This window comes from Lepidochelys kempii, chromosome 1 (assembly GCF_965140285.1).
Source record: "Lepidochelys kempii isolate rLepKem1 chromosome 1, rLepKem1.hap1, whole genome shotgun sequence".
In the NCBI taxonomy this organism is placed as follows: domain Eukaryota; kingdom Metazoa; phylum Chordata; order Testudines; family Cheloniidae; genus Lepidochelys; species Lepidochelys kempii.
The window spans coordinates 148,085,008-148,097,650 of record NC_136380.1 but is presented as its reverse complement, the minus strand read 5'-3'; the positions used below and the strand labels follow the sequence as shown (position 1 = coordinate 148,097,650).

At 38.7% G+C, this 12,643-nt stretch overlaps 1 protein-coding gene across 3 annotated transcripts in view; it reads right to left on the bottom strand.

Annotated features, from left to right (window-relative positions):
• Positions 1-1,477: 1,477 nt before the first annotated feature.
• GK (glycerol kinase) overlaps positions 1,478-12,643 on the bottom strand; it is a 46,240-nt gene continuing 35,074 nt past the window's right edge. For 2 of the 3 annotated variants that reach the window (XM_073357793.2, XM_073357779.2), the window contains 3 exons: positions 10,700-10,780; positions 7,333-7,419; positions 1,478-4,049 (listed from right to left, as the gene is read on the bottom strand). In XM_073357793.2, coding sequence (XP_073213894.1) covers positions 4,036-4,049; positions 7,333-7,419; positions 10,700-10,780 — 182 coding nt within the window. In that variant the 3' untranslated portion in view covers positions 1,478-4,035. The remainder of the gene's footprint in view (positions 4,050-7,332; positions 7,420-10,699; positions 10,781-12,643) is intronic. The other variant, XM_073357782.2, reaches the window with a different exon arrangement.

The following is a 12,643-nucleotide window of genomic DNA, read 5'->3' as shown; positions in this document are numbered from 1 at the left end:
GGGTGCTGGGGGAAAAAAAAAAAAAAAAAATCTAGTCCAAAATTTGCAGTGCCCCTGCGAATCAGGTTCTCTTTACTCGGAAGCCTAATTTTACATATATGAGAGTTTTACAGCACCTTGCTCCAGCAGACAGAGTTCTAAGAGCTTCCTTGCACAACAAATCAGTACAGTAGGCATATGTATTTTTACATCAAGTTTGATTTTGTGCTAGCATCACTATTTTTAGGTTTTGATATACTAGTGATTTGTATATTTCCTAATGTCAGCTCTCTGGGGCACAGCTAGAATCTTGGCTGTTAAGAAGGGGCTACTGGGGTGTTTGATACCTGCAGAGGAATGGAAACAGCTTGATATCGTGGGGTAATCACATCTGCTGGAGGTTTCTGCTAAAATGATCAGCAGTGAAGTGGGTGTTGTTCATTTTCGTTAAGTCTGAAACCTAAAGGCAAGTCACCCATTTTGATGGGGGAACAGAGCCACTGTTCTACAGACTCTCAGCCATAAGGGCTGTTTAAAATTTTTAATTGAATGGAAGTTTGTATTCTAGGCACAATTATGTGTGAAAGATGGATTTTGCAGCAAGTCCCAGACATGGATTTGTGAAATAGATGGGGGTCTGAATATAATGGCCAGAGACTTGCACGCACCCCCTACACACCAGTTACTACTCAGACCCATAACCAGTCACACGACAGCAATTTACATGGATGTAAAGTCCGTGGTAGCCATATACCCACAGTGTGCCTTTGGAGACAATATACACTCAGAAAACAAGAGAGTTACCACACATAGGTAACCTCTCTCTAAGACAGACTTCTTCTCCCAATCCATTCTATAGCACCATGCAGTTGCATGCACCTACTGACCTACCCCTCGACAATACCCTCAAACCATAGTCCTTTCATTGTTTTACATCTCCCCTGCCCCCATGCAATGGCTCCTCATCGTACAATAGTCTTATTTCCTTCAATAACTTAGAAACAGAAAAATATCAAAGCACTTTCAAATCTGATCCTTACAACTGAAAAATGCCACCGATCAACCCAAGTGAGAGCAAGCAGCAGAACCAATTAACCAAACTTTGGAAAATAAGATTTTATCCAGAGTTGAATAAAGCCGGGGGAGGGGGTGATTTAGATAGGAATCCACTGCGTATTACACCTCTTGGAGTCCATATGGCATCCTGCATGTTAAGTTTTCATTCATGTTTTCCTCTGCAAGTACACATCTGCAAGCAAGAACTGAGACAAATTTTTAAGCCAATTTATTCATTGTATTTCAATGTCAATGTTTTTCAAGTAAGAATTCATAAATCTGGCAATTTATAGAAAAAAGTCAATTTCTATTCACACAATTTATTTGAAGAGGTTTTCAAGTTATTTATAGTTAATTTAAGCTATTTTGGTAGAAAATTAACAATGGTGTTGAAATAACACCTAAAAAATATCTGCAACAGTAATTTGAATCTCACAAAAAATAAGTTACAATCATTTACTCACAAACTGCAATTGGAACAGCATCATCTCACAATAGGTTGTATATGTCAGAAAAACAGCAGAATCAATACTCTATGCAAAAAACAGATACACCAGTGTAAAAGGCAACACAATGAAATTAATGATTTCAGGTTCATTACATATTACAGGTTTCCCGTTTCAGCATTAATCTGGAGAAAATAACCACTTGGGAACTAATTTTGGCAAATAACTAACTAGAAACCCCATTTTCTAGGGTATGGCCACCCTTAATCTGTGTCCTCCTCCAGGGGCTACTAGCACTACATTGGTCCCCGGTGTTTGGCCTGGTCTACACTAGGGATTAGCTCCACATAGCTGCATTGCTCAGGGATGTGAAAAATTCACCTCCCAAAAGCAATGTAGCCATGCCAACCTAACCCCCTGTGTAGATGCAGTTAGGTCAACAAAAGCATGCTTCTATCAACCAAAACACCATCACCTTGGCATGGTGCTGTTCCTATACCAATGGAAAAACTTCTATGGGAGCAGGCTACTTCCACAATACAGAATTAAGATGGCATAAGTATAGCACCGTAGCTATGCCAATGTAGTCCCTGTAGTATAGATGTGAGATTCTAGAGAGTAAGTCACAAAGGGAAGATTGAGAATTGTGTAAAGTTGAGGAGCTTTGTGGTTTTACCATTATTTACTGATTACATTCCTCCTTCAGTATACTTCTACAATTACATCTGAATACATATTGAAAACCAGAAACCTTTATTGCTACATGTATCCAAACACTAGGTATTTACAGAAGTTAGTGTGGACAAAGTATGTTCAAGTGACATAAGGCCTGAGTGAACAGATTATGGGTATGAAGGGAGGTTATATATTTCCACCAATGCAGAAGACTCCCACGAGTATCAATCAGTTATATAAGCATCAATGGGAAAATATATTCCTCAGTGAACATTTAAAAAGCAGATGTTTTCAGACTTCATTGCACTTGATAATAAAAAGGCAGTTTATATTAAAAACATGTAAAGACCTGAACTTCTATGCAGCTCCAATACTTATTACTCTCTACTAGCTCCTCCTTTACAGTTTATGGAAGAAATAAAGCTTTTTTAGCGAATGACTGCTTTTGCATAAAACAGACCAGGAGAGAGCTTTTGAACACAAAAACACCCCCTTCAGCTCCTAGTGCACCTATGAAAAATATTCAAAATAAATGACAGGAAAGTTCCCACACTGACTCTCCTCCTCAGTGTCACTGTAACATTAGTATCATCTTGCATATGCAGAAACATCTTCTCTGCCCTACCAAATAAGCTTTTAAATAATTTATGTTGCTACTGTCAGATTGTCACTTTTCCTATGATCATCTTAGATGACTATCTGTTTAGATATACTGGGTCTACATTTTTAAGTGGACTGAAGGCAATTTCTAAGTTTGTGGCTTAGACCTTAAGTGTCTAGTTTTGGATACTCAAGTTTGTGTATCCCAAAGCTTGGATCTGGGCTTGCAAACATCACAATTCAAGACACAAAACAAGCTCATTAAGTAAAAACATGGTCATGCACATTCAGAAGCAGCTTTTTGTCCCCAAGATACACTAAATGTGATCAAGAACATGAAGTGATGAGGGAGAACAACTTATTTAGAGTGGATCCTCTTTGTGTAAACAGCAATAGCTGCATCTTTCTAAAGTTTTGTGCATCATGTAGTATCCTAAACTGGTATGAGAAAAGCCCAAATACAGCATGGGACAACAAAGGTCAATACATCCCTTTAACTGTAAGGGCTATCAGTTGTTACGGACTACGAGGCTCTCCTGTGAACAGTGTGCCTGTGTAAAATCTGGCTTTCAAAACAATGCAAATGTACAAAAATGGCCTTTACCAAAAAAGTTGATTCTCCCTATTCCCTTCCAAGAGACAGAGTTAGGATTTAGTGTCTTAAATAGTTCTTATCAATGATCCTCCCATGAATGTATACTAGAGACAATAAATCAAACCTCATTTAATGTTTTGATCAATATTTAAGAAGAGTCTGCAGATATTAAAGTGTCCGGTACTAAGTCAGTGTTAAAAAAACAAAAACCCTATACCAATAGAGATGTTTCAATCCAGCAGCCACTGAACAAAAAATCCTTTTAGCAACCATAGAAATACAATTAATTCACAGCAGCTGGGAAATAATTTAACTGTTTTATGGCTTACTGTAATGCATTATAATAAAGTACCAACAATTAGACAGGTTACAACTTCTATTTATGGCACGTCCTCAAACAAAGTTAGGACCTATGGACCTTGAAAGGATACTTAAATGGAGGTCAGAGAGGAGAAAAGAATGGTATATTTTGTGTGGGGGTGGGGGTGGGGGGGTAGGGGAGCTTACTTTCCTTATTTCAAGTTAGAAATCCACCACCTTAGATGTCTCTGTAGGTCAGACAACAGATCGGTTTATAAATTAACTAATCAAACAAACAGTGCCATCATATTGGGTGATAACTGGATTCTTCTCTCTTCGTACATAAACCAAACAGGCCGTATTCCGGTAATCCATTAAGTAGCCTCATTTGTCAATTCCTTAAACAGAAAAGATTATGCATCAAAAGTACAGAATGTACCACAACACATTTAATGTCACATGGAGGGGTTGAAATAGGATGCTCTTAGCTTCATTTTCTTGAAACGGGGATCAGCTTTCCACAGTTAAAATCCTAATTTAGCCAATCTGCATAGATTTTTCTGCATTTCAGCGGTAGGTGCTGTTATGCCCATCTGTAACTAGTTTTCAATTTCACAGCCATCTCTCTGGTTGAATGCAGTAGCCACCAGAACACCCAACAATTTAAGAGACAAAAGGTGAGGAAGAATGTCTCATACATGTGCAATAGCAGAGGAATTTAGGTAGGTGGAATTATATTACATGTTTTGGAAGATAGCCTCATCAGCAGGGCCAATGCCGCCCTTTGTGGGATCTTAACCAGAAGTTTTATACCATCTTTTTTATACCATCTTTCAGAGGAAGTAACTTGGACAGCACAATACACCATGTGGAGACATTGCTTCAGTTTCAACTCTAAGGACAGAATGCTAATTTTCACCAAAATAAGAAAAATCACTACAAGAAATAATTAGTGAAACTTCAAAAAGCACCCAAGGTTTTATTTTATGTTTGGTTAGAGATCTCACATCATCAAGTGAGAAGTCAAGCAGCTAAGCTTAAAAAATAAATCTAATGAGATTGCAGCTCCAGGACTCAGTATGCTACATAAGTTACAATGAAAACAATGGGTTTCAGAGTAGCAGCCGTTTTAGTCTGTATCCGCAAAAAGAAAAGGAGGACTTGTGGCACCTTAGAGACTAACCAATTTATTTGAGCATAAGCTTTTGTGATGCATCCGATGAAGTGAGCTGTAGCTCACGAAAGCTTGTGCTCAAATTTGTTAGTCTCTAAGGTGCCACAAGTCCTCCTCCTCTTTTTAATGAGAACAATGTTTATTAGATGCACCATTAGTCTTTTTTCCTTTGGAGCAAGGGTCATACTCTGACATCTTTAGGTGTTAATAATTAAGTGATTCCCGTTTGATTTCTGGTACAGTGATGAAGCGACTACATTACAGGACAATTTACAATTTGGCAGCTTCTGTATAAAATGGCTTTGCTGCACTAGTGCTCCAGATACTGTCCTAGCAAGGAGAGATTCTTCTCCCCCTGCAGTAGCTCTAGTATCACAAGGTTGCCCAGAAGACAGATGAACAACAACTGTGTTGTTGCCTGGTGCTGATTCACTGCATACAAGACAGGAAATTTAACCTCAGTTAAATTAAGTAAATAATCTTCTAATTGACACTGCAGCTCCAATGCAGTCATCAAGACTCAAATGAGCCAGTGGGATTATGCTGCTGTAAATAAGAAAGCATGTGACCAAATGTGACTTTTTAAAGAGGGAAGTCCCTTCTAATTAAGGGATTTTTCCCTTTTGAGTTTGTTAACCAGTTTCAATTTTATATCCTCCCCACCCCCGAAGCCTACCATGTAAATAATATGTTAAAAGCCCATCTCTGCATGCCTGCCTTAAATTTCTTTTAAAAATATAGCTGAGGTTTTGAAGTTTGTTTTTAGCCAGTGAACCCTCACTTTATGATAACTTGAAAACAAGAGGAGGAACATGATCTGAAGGTCAGAGAGATTCAGAGATTCTGTTTTCCCAGGCCTTTATTCCTGCAGGTGTCATGTGAGAGCTGATAAGACTTAGTTTTAGTGGGTGGGAAGGAATTAAGATTCACATTGGTTCCAAGCATGAGAGTTTAGATATGCACTTAGATTACGGGACAAAGCATTTTTAAACAAATAAACCCAACATTTAAAAAAAATAATAATAATCATAAGCAGAAATGGGCACAGTATTGACTTGCTTTCTAATGTCAAATTTCATATTGTTGTAGGTGTCCCAGATGCGGTCAGGAATCAGTACTGCAATTAAAACTAAAGAGTTCTCATTAAGCTTGTTAAAAATGTACCTACTTGTACAAATTTGTTTTAATAGAGTACTGACTTGTAACTGGGTTTCTCAGCCAGGGCCCGCCTTCGAGTGCTGCACTATCCACTTAAGTGGCAGCTCATCAAACTCATTTTCGGATATATTCCAGAGTTAGTAAATCAAAGGCAAGCCTCTCAATTTGATTTTTACCATTAAACTTTCTGAGAAGTACAGGCCACACGCAATCTTTAAAACACAATGCAAGAAAAAGTAGCATTGAACAGTATGAGCAACAGACTGAATAGAAAAATTATTTTCAGATCACTAGAACAGTGTTCCAGAGTCATTAACAGTTTGGGTCAGTGTTTCAGAAATGTATGGCCACTATGCTGTTAAGTATCTGCTTCAGGCTGAAAACTTGCCGTTTGTATTTTTTTTAAAACAAAAAGCTCAAAATAAGCCACGTGGGTCTATATTGTAAGAAAGCAAAATAATGTATATACATACGACATTTGTGTTTCTGCTGTTCAAAGACACTATTTTTAAACCTTGTTAATCTATTGTTAACTTTTAAACAAAGGACTGTCTCTGAAAATAAATATTTACTGCACATGCACACAATTCTTCCCATTTAAAAAAAAGTTTGTTTTTTTTAAAATGCATAGGCCCACCATGCTCTGTTCACTTTATATACATGGACAAATCTAGTTAGTTATATTACAGGATGCACTGCGGCATCAAGAGAAGACTGAAAAAAGTGTATATGAGCAAAATAATGAAGCTGTTCAGTTTGCTAAGTCTGTACAAACAGACCAATAGCTCCAAGTGGATCAGAACTGAACACACATTCGAATTGTTTGAACTCCTCTCTCTCTTTCAAGGAGAGCTGAAAATACATTTGCCCTTTTAGGTCTTTAAGCCAGGCCCTCAAAGTAGTTTAAAAGAAAAGAAGTATAGGACACAGGCTAAAACTCTTATTTTAAACTCCCAGTTATGCCACACTACTGCAGAGAATATGATTCTCTGTCAGCGTGCTCCAAAGGGTACATCTTGTTTACTAGATGTACAAATCAAATCAAAAAAGCACCATGGACTATACAGTTCAAGTGTTTATGCAGAACTCCTGCTTCAGGTAAGAATTCTGCACAAACAAAAAAACAAAAAAGAACTTACAGCGCAACGGGATGAGTTGCAAATAGAGTTCCAGCATTCACCTGCATTTTCTTACTAACTATAGGTTTAATTCCCACCCTTAACTTTTCTCTGTGTGCATGAGCAACAAATAGCATTGAAAACTTTCTTGTTGAGAACAAACAAATGGAAGATAAGAACATTTAAACTAGTGTAGAGACCCTGTAGAATTATCTAGTTCAAATAACTAACCTGAGATGTACTTTGCTCCGATTAACATTATCATGCTACTCACTATATAAAAACCCAAAGGCAGACTAGAGAAGATACTAGAGTCACCTGATGTCATCCAGTAGAAGGAGTTTCCAGTCAAGCAAACGAAAAGAGAAATATATGTAAATTGCAGTATTTGCGTTAAGAATCATATGAACAGCAAAAAAGTTACAAAAAAGAGTAGTAACATTCACAAAAATGTTATTAAAAGTGTTACATGCATGCCATATAGAGAAGTCCAAGCCATATACATTTGAATCTGGATCCAGAATCCTCTTTCAAAAGTTATTAGGTAGAGCCCATCTCTAATATTATTCAGCATAAAGCCACAAGCAGAAAGCAAGCACAATTATTCCAAAATAAGAGTGAAGGCAAATACCAAAGATTCTCCCAGTGGTAACCTGAGATCACTGCAAGTAGATTTTGGTAAATAGTTATATTCTGCTTGTGAAATTGCACTCCATATGATTTTATGAAAATATGCTAATGAGTGTGAATATAATGTAACTGGAATATGCTTCATCCAAAAGGTCTCTTGTAAGGTATCATTACAAAGCTTAATCTACCGAGTGTGTTCATCCTATTTGTATGAATGTATCATTCTTGTATATGAAACCGGAAATATAAAATATAACTCTGAGGTCTTACTTTAGTTATGCAAAGTGTGGGCCATTAATGGTGGTTTAGAATCTTGATGGCTCCCATCAACTAGGACAATTGACTGTAGATGGCTCTGTTTATTTGCAAGCCTTCCTATGAGTCAGGTCAGGAAGAATGAAGGCTGGGGAGGGGGGGGTCTCACAGGACATGTGATCAAGTCTTAAACCTGGTGCTTTTCCATTTAGAAGGAGGGGCGGGGACCCAAAGAGACAAAAGCTTCCACCCTTGTGCCTAAGGTATGTAAAGTGATGGAACAGAATAAAGGGGGCTGCAGTCATGAAAAATCCCCTAGTTACCACCTGAGCTAGAACAAGGACTGTACCAGTGAAAGGATTGGGCCCATACCAGGAAGGAGTCCAGTCTGTGAAAGAAGCTTATTGGAACATTTCATCTGTAACCAGTTTCTTAAATGTATTAGGCTTAGACTTGCATGTTTTGCTTTATTTTACTTGGTACTTACTTTGTTCTGTCTGTTATTACTTGGAACCACTTAAATCCTACTTTTTATTTAATAAAATCACTTTTTGTTCATTAATTTACCCAGAGCAAGTATTAATTCCCGGGGCAGCATACAGCTGTGCATATCTATCAGTGTTATAGAGGGCGAACAATTTATGAGTTTACTCTGTATAATCTTTATACAGTGTAAAATGGATTTATTTGGGGTTTGGACCCCATTGGGAACTGGGTATCTGGATGTTGGAGACGGAAGCAATTCTTAAGCTGTTTTCAGTTAAGCCTGCAGCTTTTGAGGGACATGGTTCAGACCTGTGTCTGTGTTTGCAGCAGGCTAGCGGGTCTGGCTCAACATGACAGGGTACTGACGTCCCGAGCTGCCAGGGAAAATGGGCTCAGAGGTAGTCTCAGCACACCAGGTGGCAGTCCCAAAGGAGTTTCTGTGACCCAACCTGTCACACTGCTTATCACTTTAAGTGAAAAGGGAAATAAGCATATTTTTGAGGGCTGGAAGAATTTTCAATTCTGTTAATGGGGAAACACCCTGTATACGCACTTCATTCTCTAGCTGTTGGTGATTTTAGGGTACATAACATTCGAGTTTGTCCCATGTAAGGCATCCCAGTCACAACTGACATTTTACTGAAAAAGAACTTTTGTCATTTGTATTAAGATTATGTATTTGCTCTTCTAGGGATTCCAGATAAATTTGTTTTTTGCGCTTGTGACATTAAATGAGGTATGTGTATCTAGTCCAATCCTTTTTAAAAAAATGACAATGAACTGAGTATTTAAATGTACACTGAATTAATAAGATGTCCAATTAATATGCATTTAAACTGTTCCCAGGAGCAAAGTAATTCCCTCTAGTTGCTGCAGCTTCCCTCTTTCAAAATGCTTCCCCCTCAACCTCTCCATTTTCTCGTGAGTTTGGTTCTTAAATCCAATTTTTGTAACATTGCAATATAGTTGTATTTTTTGTGTGCTCTAGAGAAATACATATAGCATTGTGTGCTTTAAATCTCTCTCCCTCCCCAAATAAGACGTATATTATAATCTACTTTGAGCAGTCTAGCTCAAACATTGTCAGAAATACTTTCACTGATCTTAGGTCAGTGCTTCATTTACCTTACTAACATGAGTTGAGAATGTCTTTTGCAAGGATCTAAAGTTGCAACTTCTCTCTCTGAGGAAGGGTTGCCCTTTCACAGAGAGGGCAGCATGCTGCATGGACCATTTCTATAGCTCATTTAGCTCAAATCAAAATCAGCCTTATTTTATAGGCCTGAATCTAGCCATATGGGACTATTCTTAATCAGTTGATGATTACACTCCAACTCCGGCAGCTTTTGTTTAAATTGAACTTGCTGATACCACAGAGTATGAAATGATATGCTACTTTAAAAATGTAGCTACTGTTTAGTTGTTCAGAAAGTTGTTGCTTTCTCTGTATGGGGCATATAGTCAGAGCCATGTTATTTTTACTTCATAATAATTAGTACACGGATTCTCAACCTGTGGGTCACAATCAGTTTCAAGGAGTTATTGCCCTCCCCTCTCTCCATCCCTCTTTTTTTTTTTTAAAAATAGGGACATGAGGGTCCTAAAACATTTTCCTTTTGTAGCATGGGGCCACATTATGGAAGTGTCTGAGAACCGCTGTATTAACTCTTAGCTTCCAGCTTTATACTATGTTTGTTCTCTTACTGCAGACATCTTTACTGATGCAGTTCAGAGGAAGCTACAGTCTGCTCTTGGTGTACATGCCCAAGATTTTAATATCTTTGCAGTGACTTAAGCATCACAAGTAAATCTCCTTAAAAGTTACATAGGAAAATCCACTTCCTGTTTGATTTGTTTTACATCTATAGCCCTTTTACTGCAAATAATATCTTTTTTCAATTAAAGGATCTGATAATGTCAATAAGGAAATAGGCCATTATCCTTTCAACTGTACAGTTTATATTTTAAAAGGAATAACTATTCAACAAGGTTAAATACCTTGATTTCAGAGCTCCAGGGATAAAGATTTTTAAACCTTAAAATGCTGTTTGCTTAGAAGCAGAGATAGACAATTCAGTGTTACCAAGTGCTAAAATGTAATAAAAAGCGAGGTTTTTTTCTGTCTTTTACAGGAGAAAAATATATCTCCATAATGTAGAGGGCTACTGATGTTTTGAAGGACCTTCAACTTGTGCTAGTCACTGAAGTATAAAATATAATGGTTTACCATTTGCCTGAGGTTCGGATGTCTCCCAGCCCATTGATTTCATTACAGCTTTCTTCCACCTGGCATAGCGATATTCACTTTCTGGAATCACAAAGAGGAATTAATGTAATTTCACGTTAGATTTCCACACATTAAATTCACCATTAAGCCTCTGTCCTGCAAAGATTTCCCAAAGAATACACAGCAGTTATTTAAGAACTCATCCCCATTACAACAGAATATCTGGAGTGATAAAAAAAGAGACTCATGCATGAACAACTAGCAATTTATCAATTCTTCACAGCTCTAAACATTTATAGAGTAAGGATTACAGACTTTATTCTCTACTGCATTTCACTTAGAATCATAGAAATGTAGGACTGGAAGGGGCCTCTGTAGGTCATCTACCCCAGTCCCTTGCACTGAGGCAGCACTGCGGGCTTGGCTACACTTGCGAGTTACAGCGCAATAAAAGGAGCCCCAGGCACACTAGCTCAACACCCGTCCACACTGGCAAGGCACATAGAGCGCTCTGACTCCACGGCTACAGCACTCCTGGTACTCCACCTTGGCGAGCGGAATAACATTTGCTGCGCCCCCCGCTGGAGCGCAATTGCATTACTGCGCTCTGATCAGCCTCCAGAAACATCCCATAATCCCCTTAAGTCAAGTGGCCACTCTTCTCATTGTTTTTGAATCACTGTAGGAATGCAGATATGCCCTTTGAAAGCGCTGTTTCTGACAGCCCGCATGCTTATCTGCTTCAAGACAAAGCAACTATTAGTGTGGAATGCTCTGGGGGGGGGGGCAGGGGAGGGAGGGAAGGTCTGCTGCTGTCTGAACTTACAAGACAGCATGCTGACATGCTCTCAGCCCCCCCAAAACCCACTCGCTCTCCCCCCCCACATTCACACAACACACTCCCTGTTACACTCCACCCGGCCCATTTGAAAAGCATGTTGCAGTCACTTGCATGCTGGGATAGCTGCCCATAATGCACCACGCCCAATGAGAGTGCTGCAAATGTGGCCACGCCAGCGTGCTTGAAGCTGTCAGCGTGGACAGAATGCAGCGCTTTCCCTACTGTGCTCTATGAAGGCTGCTCTACGTCTGCAAGTGTAGCCATGCCCTGGGTATTATTTAGGCCATCCCTAACAGGTGTTTGTCTAGCCTGCTCTTAAAAACCTCCAATGATGGAGATTTCACAACCCACCTAAGTAATTTGTTCCAGTGCTTAACTACCTTGACTGTTAGAAAGTTTTTCCTAATGTCCAACCTAAACCTCCCTTGCTGCAATTTAAGCCCATTGCTTCTTGTCCTATCATCAGTGGTTAAGGAGAACAATTTATAACAACCCTGTGTGTACCTGAAGACTGTTGTCATATCCCCTCCGCCCACAGTTCCTCAGTCTTCTCTTCTACAGACTAAACACATCCACTTTTTTCAATCTGTCCTCATGGTCATGTTTTTTAGACCTTTAATCATTTGTTGCTCTCCTTCCTCTCGACTTTCTCCAATTTGTCCAAATCTTTCCCAAGTGTGGTGCCCAGAATTGAATAGAACTCCAGCCGACACCTTATCTGTGCTGAGTTGAGTAGAAGAATTACTTCTCACATCTTGCTTATAAAACACTCCTGGCTAACACATCCCAGAATGATGTTTGCTTTTTTTTTTTTGAGGCAGTATAATGCTGTAGACTTCTATTTAGTTTGTGATCCACTATAACCTCCAGATCCTTTTCTGCTGTACCTGTTCCTAAGCAGTCATTTGCTGTCATTCTGACTCAACTGTGACTCAACACAGGTAAAACTAAATATGCTGGGATATGGGTAGTGGAGAATCAGGCTTTAAAACTCAACTTTTCCCCTACAAATTCACTAGGCAGATTGGTAAGTATAATCCAAATTGAAGCAGTAGTAGTCACTTTGAAGTTAATATACTAGGAGAGGAAATCGACAGAAATTT